Here is a 24,688-nt window from a genome sequence, read left to right as displayed (position 1 = left end):
CTGTATAATAAGAATTTACAGCGATTATGTGCTTCTTGTAAATTGCAGGCGGACACAGGCATATTCAAGGACAGACAATCTGTCGATCATTTACAGATGATTCATCAGCCCTTCTGTGGTTCCCCAAAGTCTCCAGTTGTTTGCTCATTCACTCTCTTGTTTTTTGAAACCAAGTGTTAGATATCAGAGCTAATGCACATGGCTATCCTTAGGCTACCTACACACGTCAGATGATTCTCATCCATTTATCATTTCATGGCTAGTATTGGATGAGAATCTGGCGTGTACAGCGACCGTCCGAAGTCATTCGAACAACAAATGCAAGCGAAAGGGACAGAGTGCGGTGGGGTGCTGTTTGCTTGTTCTCCCCCTTCCCCTCTCCATAAAGCAGAACGGTGCTGTATATACAGTGCTTGTCCATGCATCTTTTAGTCTTTAGTCGTTGGAAATGATCTTTCACAATCCTTTCCAACGACAAAAGTCCAACGTGTGTACGTAGCTTTAGTCAAATGTAGCTGTAAGCTTCCACTTCTTCATGTCAAGCCTAGACACCCAGATTTACAGTGGTATGTGTCATACTCACCTGTGTGTCAGTACACGCAATAACATTTTTTGCAGGCACTGGCCCAGGAGTGACTTACGTAAGTATATCCCTGGCTGCCTAGCTTGGAGAATTTCCAGTTTCCTCTCTGCTTTGGAGGGGTAACTAACAAACCATACAGGCTTTGGCCCAGACTTCCCACATGAGGAATTGGACCTGGAGAGTAACCTCAGTCTGCGCATTGGAAAGATGCATGAAATAAGTGAAAAACCCCACCAATTTTTGCCATTTAGGATTTATATATATTTTAACTGTATAAGTCTGGTCCGTAGGTTATCTATATTGCCCTATTTGACTCTCGTTAAGGGAAACTTGGCCCTTTTCACCTCCTCTTTCAGCCCCCTCCATCCAGGGGTGAGTCATTTGGCTGCATGTGTTTTCTAGTTAACCGTGAGGCTCTAGCTCCATTGGAAGTGTAACATGTGGTTTTGATTGTGCAGAAATGAGAGGGAGCAAAAAAGGGGGAGGAAGAGAAGCTAAAAAGGAAAATAGAGAGCAGAACAAAAGAGGGCAAGATATGGAGCGAGAGAGTGATAAAGAGCAGGATGAGCTTAGTGAGCAGCCAGGTAATGATATCTGCACATGGAGAAATGAATAAGGAGTTCTGGAGAAGTTATAACTTGGGGGTGGAAAATGTATTGTGCAGAATATTTGTGTCACTAGATGCCTTGTGAGTAGCTTCCCTCATTACCAGCTTTTTGATCTAAGACAATAACTACTCTTCTTTTTTCCCCCCAGATCTGTTGCGGGCACGTCAAGAAGTGGCAGCAGCCGTGGTGAGAAACCCAGGAGCCATGGAAGCTCACATACCCACCTCAAGTAACTCCTCAAGTCAGCGGAGGAAGCAAGGCCTCCCGCAGCATCGAGACACCTCCCACTTCACAGACAGGTACAGAGCAACACATGGGCAGTCCTGCGTGGTGTGCAGCTATAGCAAATTACTTACAACTTGATGATGCACTTAAAAAACATTATTCAGCATTGCAGAAACTTTTCTTTATGGTTTTGTTAGTTTACAGAGAATGCCAAATTTAGTGGAAAAAGGACAGAGTCATTACTAACATTCAAAAGTATTATAAACATTTCTAGAGATGATCTGTATTTAAAAAATTTGAGCAATATTTTCCTACACACAGCTAATGACTATCAGGTAAGCCCAATACATATGATAATGTTTGCTGGTAGCCAACATAAAAGGTTACCAGTATCTTTCACATTAATTTCTGTTAATGTACTGTAGGCTATTTTCAGTGTTGGTTTTAATTCCCATTTATTTATCCATAATTGGTAAGATACTTGAAAATATAACATAAGCTAAACAACAAATTACCTTTCATTCTGGCTGCACTGTGGTCCTGGTGAGAGACATATAAAAGTTGAGTTAGTTTTTAGCTCTGCTAGATTCCACCAGGAATTTTTCCCCAGGTTAAGGTCCCTGTGTAAGTAGGGGTTGTTGTTTGGACCGTGCCAGAAGCAGTTCAAAGCGGGTTATAAACAATTGAGCTGCAAAATTTGTTTTACACATTCTAAGACTTTTCTGGAGCTGCAGCCTATGCCAGGACCTGCTCTGGTCCTTTTCTCAGGTATTGAAGCTGTGCAGAACTACACTTGGATGAAAGTTCTCTATACGCCCTAACCAGCATTTCTATTATCTCCTGTGGGGAGTAGGCCACATTTAAGTATTCTGTGTAGCATTATTGGCTGCCCAGTACTGGCATTGGCCAAGTCTCCTGGACTACGTTGTACATACAGGTAATAAGGGTAGTAATTTAGGGTCTGCTATTTAAGGAGAAAAGTTATTTAAATGTATAGTCATCCTTTCATGGGTGAGCAACTGAATTGGTGGAAATCTAAATCAACATAAGGCAGATGAGAACTACCTCCCCTGGACTAAATCAGTTTCCTCTCCCACTGGAAACAATATCCTAGCACATTATTGGCTGTGTGCATTGCTTGGAACCTCCACTGACTAAATAAGTACCTGGAGTCTGCCTGTGCAAAGCTGCAGAAAAGTAGGTGGGTTCTTAATGTGTTCTACCTACTTACTTAAACTTAGAAAACCAATTTTTGTTTATCAGCAGCCCTCACGGTTTTAAACACAGTTCATTTTTGGGGTAATAGGGAACTCATTTACTTAAAATGCAAGCCTTCATTTGCCTTGTGCAGGTTTCTTTTTTTTACCTAACCATACAGCTATAATTTAAAAATAAATCTGAATGATTTGCAACATGATGATGTAAAAAAGTCACACCATCTTGGGTATTCCGGGAAAATGCACCTCTGATTAATAAATATTACGCATCAATGAAAGTGCAAAGCAGTAACTAGTGTAGGTATATTGTGGGAGATGGTGCCAGCTCGGTGACATCAGTGAGACAGTACGCAGATTGAGAGGTGTGTTATGTGTGAAAACGCTAAGTGAGTAAGCAGTGGTGTGTGGGCAGTCTTTTAGAGCCCTGACGCACACAGGCACAGCACACTGGGACTAGGAATTTGCTAAGCTCTATCTTTCAAAACAATGTGACAATGTGTTTCAAATAATACCTTTATAAGCATGCACATATAAAAGCTCTCAATATAAATTTCAATGTTATTGCAATGCATGTTCTCAAAGTTTAAAAAAAACACTAATACAAATTGGCTATGCTGTCATAAACCTATTGTAGGGCTTGTTCTTATTTGAGAATTGTCAGAGAGAGTTTACTCCATAGTGTCATTTTGCAGCAAAGGACGGCAGGACAATATGTGGACATTACAGGCCCAGCAAATAAAGTAGAAGACAGAACTTTTCCTTGGCAATGATAAGATAAAGGACAAAGTGTAGTGGCCTGGGTGGGATTTGTACTGCAGATTTTGATACAAAAATTAATTTATACTGTAATTTTTTTGTATTTAGGGTTTACCTGAAAAGACACCTGTCAGCACAGTAACTCACTGTGATTTCTTCCAGTGGCTACTACACTCTGTAGTGATGTACGAGCTGGTAGGAGAAACTGGAATGATCAGTTAGGATATACACCTGGAAGTATGGAAGTAGTATGTAAACACCTGACAGCTGACAGAGAGCAGTGAAGTGCAGGTTTTTCCAGAAAAGGTGCTGGCAGGTGTTCTTTAAGCATTTTTTATTAGATGCCAGCGTTTGTTAGCTGTCCATGCTGTGTACATTTTGTAAGGTTGTATGCACAGGAGCTTTCCAAGTGGCTAAAGACTAAAAGATTATTTGTTGCTTCCATGGGCCACCTAACGTTTAATCAAGTGTTTGTATGAGATTCAGTGTTTCAAGGTAAAAAAAATAAATGTATGTGACTGGGCTACAACCTCTTTATCATCATAGGTGCATTAAAAGTATCTCCTAACCCATTTGCACAGGTCACTTGCCTGTGTGGACCTTTGCATATACTATGGTCACAGATTACCTCTCTGTATAGATAACATGAAAGTACATTTTGCTAAAGAGTAGATTGTTGTAGGACTTGGTGATGTTTTGGGGCCTTGAATAAGTTTAAAACTTTCAGGAAATGTGTGATGGTTATCTCCTTATCACTAAAGCTTCATTTTTATAAGAATTTGTATTGTTACGGGGCCTAGACTGAATTTAAAGCCATCAGCAGCTTTTTCTTGAAGCCACCAAAGTTTGTATCAACTATTAGCATAATATGGTTAATCTTTTTTATTGTTTTGCAGTGGTCTGTCTTTTCACAAAATAGTAAGGAGATCAGGAAATGAACTCAGTCTGTTTCAAGTGGTTGCTTAGCTAGATAAGGTAGATAGTATAGGAAATTTGCATTAATAGAAGAGGTTGCTTTCATGACAGTTCAGGTCAGGCCAACAGGTGCATTTTTTTTAAAGGTAATATTTATTTTCTTTCCATCCCAGCTCAGTCATCTGTAGTGCTCAGAATCTGGCAGCCTTGTTTGACTGCCAGTGAGTGACTCAAGTAGATATTTTATTTTCTCTATTTATGTGTAATTCTAATTCCTGGCTCTTTGATTTTTCCTTTCCTTTTCCCCCCTTTAGTCTCTGTTGTTAGACAAGGAGTGCTGGTTTCTAGGCAAGAGCAAAGTGGTTTTAAGATGTTAATCTCAGTCTTTGGAAGGATGACTAGGCGCAGAGCTCTGGAAGGATGTGTAGGATCAGTCTCTGCAGTAGGATTGCATTAAGTGCGATAGCGTTGTGGGAACATGTGTGAGCGAAGGGGTTTGCACTTTGGCTAACCCTTCCCATCATGGGGAAAGCTGCAGACACGCCAGTTGTGGGGATTGCATGGTTCCTGTCCAGCATAACTCCAGGAAAACCTCCCAACCTCTGTGTGGCCTGGATGTCTTCCAGGGAAGCCAGAGGAATAGATGAAGAAAGCATGTTTGGGTGGGAGAGAAGGGAGCAAGTGTGTCTGAGGAGCTAGTTCTGGCTCTGACCTGTAATTTCCATCTGGAAGAGAGAAAGTCCTCCTCTCTGCGCCAGACTTCATGAGGGAAGAGGGGAATGCGGTTGTTGTTTAGCACCAGATAAAAGATCATTGTCTGGGCAGGACAGGATCTTCTGCCGTTGACGCTGGCAGAGGACTAGTAAATAACGGTTGATTCCAGTAAGGGGGTGGGAGAGTCCTGGGGCTTTCTATAGGATCAGTGTTTGGCAAACAAAAACTGCGGTTGTTTTTCTTCTGTCTGGTGCAGGCTTGACAGGGTGGGATTATCTGGCTCCCGGAGGGGCCTGTTGCCAGACACTTTTTTTTCCCCCTAGCAAAATAGCGAGACAAGCCTGAAACTCTTGTGACATTGTCATACTGGAAATAAGCTGAGCCACTTGCCAGTTCCTGTTGTCACTCAGGAAGGGGACACAAAACTAACTACTAATTTTAATCAGTAAAAAACGTTTCACATTCAAAAATTGTAATCTTTTTTTATTTCATGAAACAATTTATAAGGATATGGTTACTTCATTAGTGGCCTGATTCCTTTTTTGATAAGCTAATATAAGCATTGAAAAGTCTGTGCCTCTATTCCTAATAAATTCTGCAGCTGGGGAGATCCCAGTCCATAGGGATCAACTTGCTAAGAACACCTCCTTTTAAGCCATTTATAGGCCAATTGCATTTTTTAAAGAGCTAAAAGAATTCCTGAAAATCTAAAGGCTAGATATCCAGACAGACAGGTTATGTGGACATGTATGGCACCCTACTGTCAACCTGCATGCATGCGGTCAGTACCCTTTTTTTCCCAGGGACTCAAACTTTTTTCAATATAATTGTAATACTATTATTAGACCCAATAGAAAACAGTAAAACTTTTTCCTTTTTTTGCTTCACCTAATAACGCTGTATTTATTTAAATTTGACACAAATTTGACTGTATGAACTTTGACAACAGTTGGTCTTTGAACTTGTGTGGATCAAACATTCACAACTGTAATATCTCTTCCTTGCAAAATGACACATCAAGCAGGTCTGGTTATCAGAATAGTCTAAAAATGATCTTATCACTTAGGGTAATAGACATAAAGTTTGGGGATGACTTTGCAGTTATGTGAATCGCCCCGTTGACTATAATGACCCTGATCTCTTCATGCATTTCACATGCACATGTAATTATCTGTCTTATAACTCTGGAATGTAATGCAGGTCTGGTGCTGCTTGGATGAATTTGGTTATCTGCTGTGTGTCACGGACAACCTGTAGGTTCACCAACATAGCCACCCATCTTGAAGTGTAGCCCTTCTTTGTTCCAACAAGTGCACTGACACTTTTGATCACACATTGTTCACTTGGACTTATACAGGATATGCATAGTCTGCTCTTCTGGCCACTGGCCTACACACCTATTGCTCCATATCCAGCAATTACATGGCTTTGTTAGTACTATTAAAATCCGGCCCTACATGGTTTTTTACCACACCTTAAGAGAAAACCCACTTGCCTCCCATGGGATGCAAACCTTAACACCTTCTTTTTTCAGCATTAGGAATTCCCACGTATGAAGAGATAGGTACTAGGGATACAGGTAGTCTCCAGGTTACATACGAGATAGGGACTGTAGGTTTGTTCTTAATTTGAAATTGTATGCAAGTCGGAACAGTTACATTATTTTAATAAATGCAATTATGACAGATGTTTCTCAACATATTATTAGGCAGTGTGATATCAGTTACTGTATAAAGTTATGGAGCCTACACATTGATTAACTTCTGAAGCAATCTGTGCTTTGTTATGCAAAAAGAAACAACTGCAGAGTTTATCTTGGTCATTAAGGAGTTACAATATTTTGCAGAAGAGCTGTGTTTAGCAAAATATTTATTCTGCAAGTCATGCAAACTGCTCCCCTCCCCCATCAAGCCTCTGTCCTGCACGCGGATGAGCAGGGAAGCCCGTTCGTATCTAGGAGTCGTCCGTATGTTGAATGTCCTTAACTCGGGGCCTACTTGTAGATACTTGTGAAACAGACATATCAAAATTTTTGTGTGAAGCATTTTTAGAGTTCTGCCCTTCAATAAAATACCCAAAATTTATAACAGAAGACTTCCTGAGTGCTCAGAATTAGCACAGTTTGCATATTACTTGCTGATCAGGGGTCATTTTTTTGAGAGATTTCAAAGATGGTTGCTATTTTGAAGATATCTTATAATTCCTGAATTTGATAAGCATCCATTAGTCTCCCTTTGAGAACCAGTTTAGTGGGTCTGTATGACTGTAAAGAGTTAATAGTTTATACTGATTCAGGCTAGCCTGCAGCACATAGCTGGAGCTGACAATCCCCCCCCCCCCCCCCCTTCCCTCTGTTCCCAATTCTCTCCCAGAGGCAGGGTGCGTGAGTGGAAGATAGATTTATGGCAGAAGGAGAGAAAGGGACTTGCATGAGGTGGAAAAAGGCTTGGCATGGGGTAAAGATTCCTTCCTATCTCAAAGTGGGAGAACTCCAAGGGAGGAAGAATTACTGAGCATCTTGACAGCTCTAAAACCAAAATGCACCCTGGGATCTGTTATCACTTGGCGCATACAACCGGGGACCGCGTTCACAGGAAATTGTTGCCATGATAAATTGAAAAACAACTGCTTTTTTTTTGCAGCACATGTGCTTCTTCTACATATATGCTACTGGAATGCATGTTCCAGGACACTAAATAGACACAATCTTTTAGAGCCAACTATCTTTTTTTCTAATCCCACAATGGCATTCCAGATTATCATAGAGGGTGCCCATGCCACCGGGGCATCAATGTTGGGGCCCTCCCAACCTGCAGTGAGGAAGAGAGAAGATTCAGAATCCAGCAAATCATCTGACCACAGACTTTGCTTGAGATTGTAAAATGTAGGTGTCTTAGAAAAAAAAGAACAATTTAAAATTCTAGAGCAAATGAGGAAATGAAAAGGTGTAGGTAATATCTTGAAGGTAACCTAAACCATGTGCATTCTTTGATTGGCCCAGGACCAGAAAAATGCTGAGGATGGGACTAAATAAATGTTATACATTTATCTAGGGGAAGAAAAGTAGCCAATATATGACCCCAAGTGGCTACATTATCACAGAGAATAATGCCAGCCATTACCTAGCTCTTCTATGGAGCAGGGAAATGTGACTTTTCCCCTCACAAATCAACATCTACAGAAATCCTTTGACTAAAATGTCCTATTTAAGGTCCAGCCTGCTGTTTTGATAAGTCTTGGCTGGTCAATGTGTGCTGTGGCTTTGCATGTGACATCACCATCTGGGGACAGGAGAGGGTTAAGCTGCGTAGCATCTCATAACCGCATAATGTGTAACCCTGTAATGACTTTAAGTATTGATTATTTGAAGGCCATTAGCACTTATTGTTAAAGAAAAGTCAATACTTTTAAAACCTTGCGAACCATTTGTCTCCTGTTAAAGGACATATCAAATTTACCAGCGTGCAGCGCAAATCCCTTAATGCCCTGCATGGCTGGAGGAGCTGTGCTCTGAGGATCAGAAAGCAGAGACACAGACACAGGATCCGTGGGGTTGGAAGGCTTCAAACGCAAAGACAGTCTAAGCAATCCCTGTGCCAGAACCCAAATCCCTTATCTAGAAACCTGGCTTCTTAAACTGATCCGCCATGTATGAGGAGAGACAAACCAACGCTAACCAGAAAGGGTAACCTGCGGAAAAAAACGTATAATGGCAGCGAACTGCTCTGTTTGTTTTCTCTGGGGTACTACCATGGCAAAGTTAGATTAAAGAAGCCTGAGTTGTGGAATTGGTGCACCTTTAAGATTCTACAGATACAGATGTATTTATTATTATTATTATATTAGTACATAAAATTCTTCTTGATACAAAGTTAAACTCTTTAAAGAACCCAGTCACCAACTTAAAAAATTGCTATCTATTTGACATATGTTGTGCAGTTGTGCTAATTTCTTAGCAAAATCCCCTAACTCCTTCCAGTTTATAGGCCTTGCCTCATCCAGGGATGTCAAAATAGTCTATTTTGCTCTATCACCAATATACCACTCTACACCTCTTTTCTTAACCTTTTATATAGCTGCCAGGGAAAGGGGAATACTATAGAGTACCCCTTCAATAATACCAGCTGACTCAGGGCTTTTGGATATGTAAACAGGAAAGGCTTTCACAGGTAAATCACATGCATGGTAAATGCACAAGTAATTCTAAGAAAAAATTGGAGAAAAAATGAAACCTCCACATACAAAGAAGACTTTTTACTTGGTCCTACAGGAGCTAATTCTATCCAACTGAGTGGATTGCTTCAAAAAGAGTCCAGATATGTTTCTAAATGCACAACATATCTATGACTATCATTAATCATAAGTAATAATACTGAAGATGGTTAACTCAGGGAGTACCCAATTGCCGTAAGGGTTCAAAAAAGAATTTTCCCCCTCCATTGGAGCAAATTATAAGGGTTTTTGCCTTCCTCTGGACCAACTGCATGTTTTTTGTCTTATTAGATGGACACCTATTTCTTTACAACATTACTATGTAATTAGTAATATTTCAGTGTGTTGATACTAACATTGAACAATTTTATTTTTTCCTCACACTGTTACCCTTAGTGCCCTAATGTCGGTGAGCGGTAGTATTTATTTGGCACGCTTCGTCACTTTGGGTTTGGTGAGCCTGGTGCATGCAGGGTTAATGTGGGGCATTGGAAAACATTCTGAATTGCTGCAAAGTTCCTCCTCAGTGACTGACAGGGAGGGGAAGGCTGCAAGTCTCCTTTCTCTACAATTATGGAAATCACTGGGAGCGAAGTATGTAAACGCAGCTTGTAATTGCCGCATGCTGACCTCGGCACGCTAAGTTTACTCGTCCTCTCCGGTGGTTTTGCGAGGACTGTCTCTATGGCAACAGTGCACATGGGTCCAGCGGTACGGGGTTAAGCGAGCCTTATAAAACCCTGTAATGTATTTTGGCTGTGAGCCTGTGCGGCGGAGGTGTTTGAGTGTTCATGAGGGACCTGTGTATCAGAGCGTGGCGGGCTGCTGGGTTATCCACTCCTTTCTATATCTCCCTCACACACAATGGGCTCTCATTTAAAAGAACTGTCTGTGTCGCCAAAAGTAACCAGCCAGCACCTTTTTTTAGATTTTTTTGACCCTAAAAATATGCTTGGGAGCATCTGATTGGTTGATGACAGCAACAAAGTGCCCTTAAACAAAATGAGGCCCTCCCAAATTTTTATATAACAACAACCAGCTTTCACACTGAAACCGTAATAGAAAGAGAGTTTGAAGTTGACAGATCTTCGCTCAAATGTTTTGAGTGAGTAAAAGTATTTCCTGTGTACGCAGTGACAGCCGCGGTCTGTTATAGCGCCTGTTTTTAAGGGGGTGGGGGGAGCAGCAAATGATTTAAAGGTCATGTGTACTGGCAGTTAACTGAATAGGAAATGATTTCAAGATCTGATGATACTTCTGTCACATTGTAGACATAAATATTCATATGTCTGGTCTTTTTTTAGGTTCAGTGACAAAAATATCATTTTTTTATCCATGAGGAACCCTTAAAAAAAATTCAGGTGTCAGGGAATTCCTGCAATATTCAACCAGTGCTATTGGCATTGGTTGCCAATGAAAAGAATGCCCCCCATATAAATAAGTAATCTCAATGCTACCTTTACAGACAGCTAAAAAGGTCCTTGGATCCATTTAGCTGGCCCTGTCAATTGGTGTTGGCCACAGAACTTTTAGGTCACCGTTTTATTGGAGGTCAGGGACCACTGGCAATGTCTGAAGGAACCCTGGGATTCAATGGCATCCTGGTTGAGAGTAGCTGTTCTATTCAAGCTGCAAATAATATTGAATTGAAAGAGTTGAGATTTTAAACATAACTAAATCTTTTCCCTATTCTTTGGTCATGCTGGGTCTCAGTAACCAGTGTCTAAAAGTGGATCTGCAACTAAAACCTTTTTTTGGTTTTAGTAGATTCGAAAGGGTCAGAATCTCTGTCCCTATTGGGAGAGTTTCAGTTACTTCCATTTGTTTTAAATATTTGGTGCTCCTGATCAGATAATTTAATCAGATATTCAAACATTTTTTCTCCAATTGTGATTAATCACTACTTATTTATTTTTAAGAAGCAGTGCAGTGACAACCAGTGACTTTTATGAGACATATGGAATTTTTTTTTTTTTTTTTGGGGGGGGGGTTGTAAACTGCCTACTGAGCACCTTATGAGCAAATTTGGGTAGCCAAGAAACAATAAAATGTGCAATGGCTAGCTATGTGTAATACCTTTTGTATTTGACCAATTGGCTCCTGAACTCTGTCTTTCTTCAGAATAGAAAAGTTATATTGATAATTACTAAACCGGCAAAGAGATAAAAGAAATGTATGTGACTGGTTGAGGTTACATTAATTTGTAGCAGATTTTATTAGGTGTGTATGGTGAATTGGTGTTGGACAAATGCATGCAAGTGTTACTGAACAAATTGTGGTGTTCTGGTTTTGACGGGCAGGAAAATGGTTAAATTCTGCCTGATTTCCCACATTGCATCCTATATAAAAGCCGCCTCACGTCTGGCAGCCTCGTCTCCCCATGATTACAGCTAATTACATCGACCGGACACCTCCTCGCCCCCGCCATGCAGCTTTAATTGACCGTTATTCATCTGCAGGCTGTCCGGGTGGCAGAGCACTTGGCAGCCCAGCGACAGAGGCCTCGGCTAATTGTCGGGCCTGGGGGATTAGGCCAGGTGATTACACACTTCACGGTGTAATTACATAAGCATCGCTTGGCTGCTGCCCCGGCTCGGAGCCGAAGGTCACTTTCTGCGTTACCTGAGATTAATTGGAGCTGCCAGTAGAGTGCGAGGAGCTGGCGGAGCGCTGATACGATTAGCAGGACGTTTCAGCAGCGAGGAATCGATGGCCGCTCTTCCCAGACAGCACGAGCTGTGCAATTAGTTTAGTGCTGAGCGAAGGGAGAGGTGGGGGAGGTGATAAGTGGGGGCTTAGAGCGGAAAAGGGGGTAGGCGCCAACCGTAACCTTAAAGTAAAAACCGGCATGATGTAAACACATGAATATTGGTGTTTATGTGTATGGTACAGCTGTTTTTCTGCTCCTTACCAATATTATTGGCTAATTTTCCTACATTTGGGAATATTACAAAGACTGGCCAACAATTTAATCTTCCTAGGTCACTTTTATTGCACCCCCTCCTTCCATGACTGTAAATTTTTATGACCACACTGCACGGTATACATAAAATAGAAGTAATTGTCGCCTGCATGTGGTAATATGTTGTTTCCTAACAATTTTTCTGCCTCACCATTAACCTAAAAAAAAAAAAAAAAAGAAATAGCAGTTTACAAAGAGCCAGTCTGCTGGCCTTCCTATAAACTCCGCTGCTATGGTCTCCAGACTAGATCACCATTCCACAAATTCTGGCCCAGCTGGGACTGATATTGGTGTTATTTCCTCATCTGTAGTTTCACAGTAATACAACCCAGAGTCTTGCCCCATACCACCTAGGCTTTACTTTTATCCAACCTTCACAGTAGGGAGCAAATAATGATCTCAATTCACAGAGCTTTGACTAACCTAAGACACTCCGTATGTCTGAAAATAATGGTCACAGAAAACAAGGATACTTATCCCAGTGTGTTACCTTTGTGAATTGAGCTTGGAGAAGAAAGAAAACTTGGAGGGGAGGGAGAGGATCTTAGGAACCCAGGAATTAGATGACTTGTTAGAGACCATATATATACAAGCTTATTTTAAATAACTGTACCTAGACATGTGCACCCAGAATCTCTTGCCATCCTCTTAATCTAAAGTAACCACTGACCTAATCTAATCCTTAAATTGTAACCATTGCCATATTTTACTCAGGCTAAACTTTACAGCAAAAATAAAAAAATTACAAGCAGGAAGGTTCATTGCAGAAAGGATCCCTTGTGCAATAAAATAAACCTACCTGCCTGTTAGCAATTTTTTGTGAGCTGCACATGCGCAGACCAGTGTTTGATCCTGGCATACCTGGCTGCTAGGAATGAATGTTTGCAAGATTACATCATCATGACCTGGCCAATCCAAATGGACAAAGAACCTGGACCGGGGTGCTGATGCTGGTGTGGGTGAGAAGAGGTTTACCTAAAAATACCTTACAGGCAGGTAAGTTTGTTGCATTGCACCTATTCCGTCTGCATTATTCAACCAGCCTGCTTGCAATTTTTTTTTTTTTTTTACAGTATAGTTAGGTCTCTCAAATGAACTCACAATTATGAATAGATGTCACTAACCTACTAGTATGTACTTGGGAAGAAACACAAACATGGAGAGAACATTCAATCTCCATGCAGAGATTTGAGCCAGAGACCCAAGTGCTGTAAGTGCTAGTCACTGTGCTTTCTTCAATTGTCTTAGTAAAAAATGGAGTTGTATCAGATTCATCCCTCTGGCAGCTCAGTCATTCAAACTTATCACTTTACTAGTGTGGCCAAACCACATCTGGGTGTCTGCGTGTGACAGTGGTAATATTTTACAAGTTGCTAAAAGCTAGTGCATTGGGTTTGGCTGCTTGGGTATCCGTAACGTCTCCACAGTTAAAGCATTAATTCTTATGTGGATCACCCCACCTGGCATGTAAGCCCTTCTTGTGTGGATAGCCGCAAAACAAGAATCTAGTGTATCATGTATAAATCTTATCTTCACTGTGATGTATAAACTGACAGCTCTGCAAGAAATGACTTCCATTAAACTACTTTAGCGATTTACTGACACAATTATCACAGTTATTACTTTGCAGTTATAATTGATATTGATGTTACCATTGTGCTTGATTATGGAAAGAAAAATACTAGATTCCATTTACTGTTATAATGGCCATCTGTACAGCTGGTGCCGGTTTTATGAAAATTCTAATGGCTGGAAATGGTGTGAAAATATAACTTTTCTGGCATTTGAACTATTCATAATGTATGAAGGTATGACTAAGACTATATGAAATTTGCATTTAATATGAATTTATTTTTTTTCCTCCCCCCAGGGACATTTCCCATCCGCCTCCATTGCTGTCACCTCAGAATGCCCCTCATATCGCCTTGGGACCACATTTAAGGCCACCATTTCTTGGAGTGCCCTCTGCTTTGTGTCAGAGTCCAGGTATGTATGAACAAGAGCCCAAATCAATGGATGGAACCTGGTATAGTTAGAAGGTGTTTTGTGATCTCTTAAATCAAATAATCCAAGGGCTGAAGAGCTGCAATATATTTTTGGGATTTATACACATTTTAGGAATCGGCCCATTTCACCAGGGCAAGATTTTCAGAGTATTATCTCTTTTTCTTCAGGTTATGGCTTTCTACAGCCAGCCCAGGCAGAAATGTTTGCACGACAACAGGAAATTCTGCGGAAACAGAACCTGGCCAGGTAATTGTCCATTTTCTCAAACATTCTTTAAATATTTTACTGCATATTTTATAGAAATAGCAAAAACCAGCTGTACACATGACTAGTGGAATGATTTGGATAGGCTATTTATTTAGACTTATAAAAAAACACTATTTAAAATGTGTGAGTTTTACCTAAAAACTTGAACCCACTTGCTGTTTTAGTAACATCATTTATAATTCCTTTTTTGTTAAGACTTGAAATGTCGGCTGAAATTATACGTCAGAAGGAGCTGGAGAACCTACACAGACAGAGACTTTTGGCAGGTGATCCACTGACTCTTCACCCTGGTTTACCCCCTGACCACCCAGCTCTGCGCAACATGCATGAGCTTCCAGAGGGCCACCCTTTAAGAGAGGAACTGTCCAGAAGGAATGCCATGCTTGTTCTAAGACACAATAACACCCCTTTGCTCTCCCTAAACCACCAGGGAGTACCAAGCGTGCCTCCTCCTAAGGAATCCCAAAGTACAAGAAGGGCAAGTCGAAAGTCTGCACATCACCGGATGGAAGCCCAGGGAAACCATGGAGAAGCAAAGGAACTCTTGGATCAACGTATACGAGAGGGAGTATCTGAGGGCAATGATGAGGAAATGAAAGATTCGGAGAGTGAGGCAGAGGAGAAGACAGACAGCTTAAGAGTGGAGCGAGGTGCCTCCTCCTCATCCCATGAACTACACGAGGGTAAAGATGCCCTTAAAGCAGGAGATTCTGTAAAAGAGCCCAGTGACACTCACACTCACCAAAGCCTCCCATGTGGACCTTCAGAGTCACCAACCCATGTCTTAGGACCAGGAATGGGCAAAGGAGATGGAAAATACTTACCTTCAAACTCTGTGCCTCCACCTCAGCCATTTCCTTTTGGATTCCCCTATGCTGTCAACCCTTATTTCCACACAGGTAGGTACTGTGTCCATTTTTGTTTTATCAGGTTTCAAAATTTAAAGATCACATTTTTTAGATAGTGTTAGGATGGTTAGGAGACGTTATGATTTTACTACTATTTATGTCTCTTTGGAGAGATTTTCCCTTACATCCTGTCCATTGTGATTGCTAACATACTGGACAGGAAGTGAAGGGAAGTCTCCTACAATGAGGGGCACAGACAGTAATACAATCTTGACACTGGTTCTAACCCTTCTTTACACTTTTATAAAAAGAAATGTTTAGGTGAACCACAGCTTATGATTTTTGGCGTTTTATTACTTGTATATACATTTTTATATCTGTTTATTCCTGCTTCAATTTGACAACATAAGTTAAATATTCAACAACATGTTATTACATGTGGGGTTGACTCACCCCCAAAGGATAAATGCAGAAATTTAATTCCAAATATCACTAACCTGTATCCAATAATCACCAGCCAGTTTATTCCCATTGGGTCTTATGTATAAATTTATCTAACCTTTCACCTCCTAATTTGCCATAGTGACAAGTGCAGAACAAATTACAACATAATAACCTTATTGGCAATATCTATTGTATAAAAAAGCTAACATTATTCCATGGGATTCTGCTATGTATTGATGACATATTTGTAGCATTGTGGGAAGAGAAGAGCCATGAGTATATAGAAATCAAACACTGATGCACTGATAACCAAGTAAAGGTGTATCATGATAAATAATAGCTACACTCTGTAACCTATAGATTCTACCAAAGAAATCAAATGTGTATTTAGCCTGAGTTCCCCTTTAATATGTTGATATACATGGGATAACAGTCTGGGCTGTTTTTCGGCAGATTTGGAGACCCTCTCTGGTGTCTCCCAGGAGATGCGTGCCCACACAGCAAGTGCTCTGAATGTGTCCTGAATTCTTGATATTTCCACAAAAAAAAAATGAAACGGATCTCTATCTAAAGTAGTGCAGATTTCTTTGAAATGCGCATTCTGTGGAGGATTCAGAAAAGAATGCTATATGAACCATTATTTGCCACATTAGTCAGGTACGGGTTGAGGAGAAAATGCATTAAGGCATTGACAGGTTGCCGTTGCTTGGTGTACGGGGACCCCGTCTCCCATCTTCCCTCCGCCTCTCTCCCCCACTTCTCCTGTCCAGGCAAACGCTGCCTGTAATTGAGTGAGACAGCTGCACCGGGACTGGATTTAGCAATATTGATTTTGCAATACATTAGGAGAATGGAATTCCTATCAGTGTTCCAAAGGCTTCCTGTTAAAGCAACACCTCCCCCTGGCTAGCCCTCATCAACCCTGACGCCCTGGCTTCTGCATCTCTCATTAAAGCCGAAGCACCCTAAAACTGCTTAGGATGAGCAGCGCAGGAAACGTTCCCTGGGATCGGCTTTTCTCTGCCTTTACACAGGCTGCTGCTTGATAAGCTTGGATAATATTCCCTGGAAACTTCATGCTCCATGTAGGCTGAAAAATCTGCGAGTAAAACAACTTAAAAGCGCTTCTTCATAGACTTCATGGAACACACCATCACATTTTTCCCATGGTCTATGGGGATACGTTTCATCTATCAAATCAATACTGGGAGTTATCAGATGAATAATAGATCTGATAACTGGGCAAAATGATTTACAGCTAATCTATAGCCTGAGGACATCTTGTGCAAATGGAAACATTCACAGATGAATACAGGGAAGAAGATTTCCTTTGCACTCCCCATTTCCTGTCATATCCTCCAACATACTGTGTCATAATTTCTGAACTATGGCTACAGTCTACAAACTGAATGCCTTTAAAGCTGAAATCCAAGCAAGCAGCTAATTACGCATATATAGCAAATAATTATGTGGCCAGGATTCATATTTTTCCCATTCAGCCACACACAGCTTTCTACACAGCACAGCCCTCTCTTGTAGGGCAAGATACCAGATTTAAGCCCTGATTGTTGTAATAGTTCTTCATTTTATTTACATCAGGCTGCCCTTTTTAGAAGGTTTGTTACCAGTGACTGTATTGTTTACTCATCATCAATAATGATATCTGAAGGGATAGTTGGATTAATCAAAAGATATAGCATGGGGTCATAGTTTGTGTAACTTTCACACTTTGTTACCCTATATTATGAAACTTTTAGCTTTCTGATTTCTGGGCTCAGTTTTCAAAGTAGAAATGTATTACATAGGAAGGAAGCATAGCAGCCCAACAGCAATAATTCTGAACGGTTTTGTGCAGATAAGAATTTCTGGTTGCCACCTATCCAAAGCAAATATAAAACAGCATGTATGCCTAATTATATAAATTATTGCTGGTCTCCATAATGGGATTCAGATTTGGTTATATCACCCGTAAACTGTATCCTCTTGTATATATAACGCCATGTTAAAATGGTTAAAGGCCGATTGTTAACTGATGGACAATTCTGCCAGTGCAGCCATGAGTTTAGAGACCCTGGGAGCCATAAAAAGTCAGGAATAGGGCATCCAGTGCAGCTGTGCATCCTGTCACTGTGCTATAAAACTCTGCTGACCTCTATACGGCTGTGAGATAGAGGAGGGGGGGATATTTATCAGTGCCAACCCTGGCCCCCATCCTGTCTGCTTCTCTGTGACCGACCTTGTCTTCCCTTTAGTTTGAGAGACACGGGACTGCCAGCAAAGCTCCCCCCTCCGTCAAATCTCCCCATAAACCCTGGGGACAGCTCAGGAAGCTAAAATCCTTCTATCGATCCCCAGCCCTGAGTACAATTAACGCAACCTGGCATGAGGCGCTCCCAGCACAGCCCCTCCCGCTTATTCTGTTAGGCGGGAGGGGGGTCACAGTCTCGCAGTCTGGGTCCACAACGCATTTGGCATATGGAACCAGGGCTGCTCTTAATTCATTACACATCCAGAATAGATCTTGCGTCACCAAGTGACAGGCTTTAATCGTACGTGACGTTAATTACAGGTAGGATCATTAGTCTTTTCCCAGAGCCAGGTCTCTGGGTAGCTGACAACTTTGGCTCTTCTGTCTCGTCGTTGCTAGACATTGTGGCAACTTTTGTCCTCCAGGAACCTGAGGAAACAGCTAATTGGGAAGCCATTCCCAGCTCCAGCCACCCAGCGTCTCTGAGAGATGAGGGCCTTGAAAAGCTGGCGGCAGGGTCTGACCTCAGGCTGTGCACAGAATAATTGAGATGAATTCATTCCCAGTCATTGAAAAGCGTGCTGACCTCTCGCTGTCCCACCATACCCATCACATACAACACAAATATCCTTCATCTACCAGGGGCCTTCTAGTCTTGTACTACAGATTTGCTCTCTTTTCTTACTTATTCTCTGTTAGGAGAGTTCTACCAACAAAGCATTGTGGGGGAGCAGAGTCTGTACCCTGCATGGTGTTGACAGGTCATTAAAGATGGATGTTAGGATACAGAATATGTTCATCTTGCTGCTGCCTTGTTTTCTTCGTGGGATTTTAATGATTAATGTCTCTTTCCCTTTCTCTCCCCTTCTTCCCCCACCTCTGCTTTCCCTCACACAACCTCTTTATATTTTTTCACCTCTTCTTCCTATTGCCTCTACCCCCTTTCACTCCCTTCCATGTATCTGCTCCTCTTCTACCTCATCCTATGTCAGGTGCCATGGGGGGACTCTTCCTGGATGGGGAGGACAGTGTGGTGCTGGAAGACCTCAGCAAATGGACAGTGGAGGATGTCTGCAGCTTTGTGGGCAGTCTGTCTGGCTGTGCAGAATACACACAGGTAATGGGCCTGGCTGTTGTCACCCAAATCTATGTTCCTAGTTATGCCACTGGTTCAGGTTTCAAGAGGCAAATCCATCAACTTAATGCAAATTTCCCAGTTTGATTCTCAGTCAGGTTGTCAAGTACCAAGTCCAAGTGACAATCCTATATGTCGCGTTAAGGAATCTACACTAAATCCTGCAACAGTCCACGCAGACTAGAAAAATCTAAATCTTGAGTTCTATAGTATTTCCTTCCTACCATCACCTCCTGTAGATTAATATTTTCATGTCCTTGCTATAACTGGTTTCTTATCTACCGTGCCATTTATTTCACATTAGGGAAGGATTCTGAAAATGGAAGCTTTATTTCTCGTTAGAGGATGTCCTCTATCCGTCCCTTTTATTGCCCCGTTGTTTCTGCATTCTGGTCTCCAGTCTGAGACAGGAGGTTGGAGTCTGCTGTTTTTTCCCTTTCCCTTTTCCCCTGTGCTAATCCCCTCATGACATGCTTCATTAAAACCACCTGCACTGTCACGTTCCCCCCTCCCTGCAGCTGGGCCGGAGAGCATTGGCGGCGCAGGCTAGAAGTCAGCGCCAGAGAGGAAGGAGGAGGACCGGGACAGTGGGAGAGGTGACGGGGAGGGTGAGGGAGACAGAGGACTATTCTATGAGCATGGAATAAATGAAATAAACAAGTGGGCGAAATACTGGTGCATAGCACTTTACTTTTTTTTTTTTTTACGAATTTCATGCCAGGAATATCATAAAGTACTCTAACACCTTCAGGGCACTGCCCACTTTAATTAGGGTAGCAAACTCTCTATCCCCCTATACCAGGCATGCAGACCCTTTGACAAGAGGGAATCACAAATGGGGTTTCATTTGGCAACACTAGGGTAAATCAATTATGCAAAATAGTGCAGTTACAAATATCAATGTATTTTAGCTGAGAGGGCCATGGATGGTGTTTGGGTGGCTCGATTTACAACTTATAAGTTGTGCATTGTGTCGTGTTTACAAAAATAATATATACCTGGTTGGTCTTGCAGATTATAGTAACCTCCTGTTCTTTGTGCAGGTATTTCGGGAGCACTGTATAGATGGGGAAACTCTGCCACTACTGACTGAAGAGCACTTACTGAATAACATGGGCCTGAAGCTTGGGCCAGCACTAAAAATAAGAGCACAGGTAAATTATTATTTATGCACTTTGCTTCTATGTTTGAAATCCAATGCCAAGTTTTTCACCTCTAGCAATGCTTACCTATATTCCGTGTTCCTTATTTTTTTTTTTTCTTTGCTGCTAATTTTGTTGATACATCAGGTGCTAAATCGGGGTCCTGATCTAGATAATTATAGCTGAGGGCTGTAAGTGTGGGACAGTAATTATGAGGAAGCAATTGCCACTTTTTAAGAATGTGTTATCTTTTCAGCCTTCCCTAGGTTCATAGCATCTGACTGACAGCTCAGCAGTAACCATCTGGGTTGTGTGTGTTTTGAAGAGTACATGACCTTCATATATACCCAACGACTGCCATGTTTTTCCAACTTGAAGCATTGGCAGCAATTAGTTTCTTAGAACACAGTCAGAGCTCTTGTCCACAATGGGTGAAGCTGTTATGATTCCCCAATGATCATATCAATACACCGGTGACAATAATGTTCAGTTCCCTATATCATTAGTGACTTGTGAGTCAGTGTCTCAGTACAAGTATACAGCAGACTTGGTCACTGACTACGAAAGCATAGAATCAATTGCATGTTCATCACAGCCTGGCAGGTAGCATTTTCAGATAGTGGTAAGCAGGGGCATGCTATATTTTTCCTTAATTAAACAGGCATACTGACACATGTCTACAAAAGAATTTTAATTCTGACCCTGTAAAAATGAGGCATCAGATTTTTCCCAGGATAGTAGCAGGCCATCCCGAGAATGTCCTGGGATCTCTTGGAATCACAAATACGCTGCAGACTGTATCACACCCTTGCACGATATAATAGGATTGTGCTATGGCCTGCAGGTCTTATAATAAAGTGGTAACTGCAGTTTATAGCTTTCCCTCCAGCCCTGGCTGTTTATGGCGGCTGTAATAAAAAGGTTCTTTGGCCAATTGTTCCCGGTGGATCAATTCGTTAGAAATGTGCCGTGGTTTAGTAGGGCAGGGAGGGGGCTAAATTGCAGGTTGCTCTTCAAGGCTGTATTTTTGAATTTTGGGTAGTGATGGGGTGATTGGGGACACAATAAATGTGTGTTTTGTATGACCGTCCTGTCTCATAAACCCACTTTGAGGCAGACCTACTGCAGTCGTGAAAAATAACCCATCATACCAGCGGGATTGAACCTAAAAAAAGATTTAGGGATATTTCCATTTATTGCTATAGCAAGAACAGAAATTACTCAATCAATGTGTCCAGTCAGAGTGAGAAGAGTCTGTAGTAAGATGGGGCTTAGGAAGTCTCTGCACAAGTAGAGAGATACTAAACAAATGCCTATCTCTTATAGGAAAATGAGTACAATGAATAGAATTAGTGATTGGCCCCATACTTACCTAGGGGACTGTCTTGGTATTTCATACAGGGCCTTTTAGTCTCGCCTTCCCCCTTAGACTTTTCTAAATATTGGTCTTTTTTTTTTTTTTGCTAGAGTAGAGAAGGGCTCAAACCCATTTTAGTCTTTTTTTCTGTATGTAGCCAGTTGTGGAGATTTCCCCTCAGTTCTTGTCCCTGACACTAAAAAGAATTCTGTTCTTTGTCACACAGAGAGAGATGTTTCTATTGGAAGATTTTCCTTGTTCTGTTGTGAATTGTAAAAATTAGAATTTCTGATAATTATCTTGTAAAAATCAATGTTTGATTTCCACCCACTTGTGGTAGGAGTAGCTTTCCTAGGTTAGATGTGGAGGAAGTCTGAATGACAATTTTGACAACAACCTTAGCACAGATGCTCCATTTAGGATCACTTTGCTATATTAAGGGACATTTTGCTGCTGGAAGGTGACCTCAGCTGTGGGACTGTTTGTGGCCAAAAAAGACGTTGTACACTAACTAACATTGCCTTTATTCCATCCAAATTTGCTCTTCCTATGGGGAAAAAAAAATATAATCACAACATGGTGCTAAAACCAGAAGGCTTTACCATGGCCATAGGGATACAGTGATTGGGTTTCTGACAAATGCCCCTACTCACCCAATGAGCTTCTCTAGGCACTCATATTTGTACTATGTGGCACTTGTTCTTCTAAGTAGTGAATGTAGCGATATGTCACAGAATATTTAGCACTACATGTATACATTAAACAACACTCATTGTCATCTTATTCTAATCCTAGGTTGCCAAGAGGCTTGGACGAGTCCTTTACATGGCCAGTTTTCCCGTGGCATTTCCTCTCCAGCACCCGAGCCTGCGAGCAGCAGACAGAGAGCTGGGAAGCAGCGAGATTAGACCTCCCTCTACGGGTAGCGCTGGATCTCCCTTCCCCAGTGCCCTCCTTCCTCCCAGCCGCATTTCACCGAAACATGAGAATGGCAGTGCAACATACTTAAACGATCCTGCTAAATCCCTTTCTTAACTGTGCCCGTCCTATAGCTGGATACCTAAACTGCTGCGTTGCTGAAGCCGGAGCTTTGAACAGGAAGGGATATTTCGCTTTTGGACGTGCTGTCCCTCTAGCTGCTTGAGAGACTAAAATGACTGATAGGGTGTGAAAAAATATTATAAGCAAAAAGTCTGGAGAACCTTTGTGGGCACATCCTCAACGGGCAAGACAGATAGATAAATATATGTATGTATATATTTTTATTTCCAGTGTAAAGAGATCAAAGAGGAACTGGTGGAAGGACACAAATATTCCAGCAATACCTGGAAAATATGCAGGACGTTACAGGAGATCAGCATAGGGAAACGAGGGAGTGGAAACCAAACAGGCGTGCTTGTGCAAAGCCATGGCCAACCTACAATGCAGGCTTCCTGCTGCCACGTGTAAACAGCCAAATGTGCGGGATAGGAACAGAACCAGATCCTTTATGGGAGAAAGTGAAAGCCAACAGTCTGATTTTTATGTGAGGGTTAGAAAATTGGTAATTATCGTGTTGCTCTCTCCCTTCTTTCCTATGCTGTCTATGCATCTCCAGCAGCTCACTACTGTACCAAAGAATACCGCGCTGTCTGGTGGCGGTACATTGCTGGAACTGGGTTCTCTTTTAGTCTGTTCTGCTTCAAGGAACTCATTATCCCATGTTTTCATCCCTTATGATTCTGACAAGCTAAACAAATTGTCCCACACACTGTCTGCCTTGGTTTTTTTTTTTCCCCATGCACGTGGCAGGGATGGGGGGGACATAAGACCTACGATTCTGCTTTGGACAATCTATAAAAACACCCCCAGCTAAAGGTTTTTAGATGGAGCAACATGGCAGACGACAGAGCCTGAGCTGGTGTTGCTGAACTACTTACTGCAAATGGACAAAAAGCCTCTTCACCCCCTGAGACTTTATCATAGGTACCCTGTCACACAGGCCGGTACATTACTTCATTGTGAAATTTGTTTTTCAAGAGGGTTTCTGTTTTGTTTACATGTTTTTATGTCATACCCTAAAGCTATTCATGGAATATGTTCATTTCTGTTTTTCAAAAACAAATGAAAAACTAGATCAGCGGTACAAATAGCATTTCTTTTTTTTTTTTTTGTTACAGAAAAAAAACTTAGACCCCCTAACAGATCACCAGAGAGCTGCATAGCAGCAAATTCAAATAAAAAGAAAAATTATACAAGTAATTTGTGTGGTGTGAAAATGTCAGATCGTTGATAGTGCTGTATCTCTTTAGGCTGTTAACCTTTTATAGATGGTTAGGGGCTCCATGCTCCAATGAATCATTTTTTTTCTCTGTGACAACTGGCAACAAAGATTTGTGTATGGCAAGACTTAGCTCTGACCAACAAAGGTTCCAACTGACTACTACAAGCAGGGGGTCTCTCCCATCAATATAAGAGAGAACTACTCCAGTGGGTCACCCTTCTACTGACCACCAATGTGCTCCAGGTGTCCCAAGTTCTAGGGTATGTCACAAAATTTACATTTACTACAATAAAAAGAATATAAAATAACATGTACAAACGTTAATATGCCATCAAACATTACTTTAGGGTAGCCATTGTACGTAACTCTAAATATGGACTCACACATGTATCCCAAGCATTCCTGTTTAGAAAGCCATCACTATAAACACTAACACCAAAAAACAAAATCATCATTTCAATTAGCCAATGCAGTTTCTACAGAGGAAATTTGGAAGCTAGATGTACAATTTGTTCTGAAACTTGTATGTACCTAAGAGTAGAACTGAAGGTTCTGTCAGGTTTTTGTTGCTGTGCAGTGGAAAGATTCCTCCTCGTTCCTGTCTCAAAACAATGGTCATCTGAGAGAACAAATCTTTCTAGCTGGAACACAAATCCATAAAATCTTAACATATTAATATTATAACTGAAATTACATATTTAGGGAAACCTTCAGTGCACACAGGGAAAATTATGTGAAATGCGGAATTCACTGTACCCTGAAGAGTGTAATTTGCTCTCAGGGTA

The 24,688-nt window shown here is 41.4% G+C and overlaps 1 protein-coding gene across 6 annotated transcripts in view; it reads left to right on the top strand.

Annotated features, from left to right (window-relative positions):
- The window catches only part of SAMD11 (sterile alpha motif domain containing 11), a 120,505-nt gene extending 96,624 nt beyond the window's left edge, over window positions 1-23,881 (top strand). For 4 of the 6 annotated variants that reach the window (XM_072426846.1, XM_072426845.1, XM_072426848.1 and 1 more), the window contains 7 exons: window positions 1,340-1,490; window positions 14,063-14,178; window positions 14,367-14,445; window positions 14,662-15,365; window positions 18,999-19,123; window positions 20,185-20,295; window positions 22,436-23,881. In XM_072426846.1, the coding sequence (XP_072282947.1) occupies window positions 1,340-1,490; window positions 14,063-14,178; window positions 14,367-14,445; window positions 14,662-15,365; window positions 18,999-19,123; window positions 20,185-20,295; window positions 22,436-22,675 (1,526 nt within the window). In that variant the 3' untranslated portion in view covers window positions 22,676-23,881. Of the gene's footprint in view, window positions 1-1,339; window positions 1,491-14,062; window positions 14,179-14,366; window positions 14,446-14,661; window positions 15,370-18,998; window positions 19,124-20,184; window positions 20,296-22,435 lie in introns of all 6 variants that reach the window. The other 2 variants (XR_011922832.1, XR_011922833.1) reach the window with 2 other exon arrangements.
- The last annotated feature ends 807 nt before the right edge of the window (window positions 23,882-24,688 follow it).

The sequence above is a fragment of the Pyxicephalus adspersus genome, chromosome 11 (assembly GCF_032062135.1).
Source record: "Pyxicephalus adspersus chromosome 11, UCB_Pads_2.0, whole genome shotgun sequence".
In the NCBI taxonomy this organism is placed as follows: domain Eukaryota; kingdom Metazoa; phylum Chordata; class Amphibia; order Anura; family Pyxicephalidae; genus Pyxicephalus; species Pyxicephalus adspersus.
The sequence above is the reverse complement of the archived record's forward strand: the minus strand, read 5'-3'. Positions and strand labels throughout refer to the sequence as shown.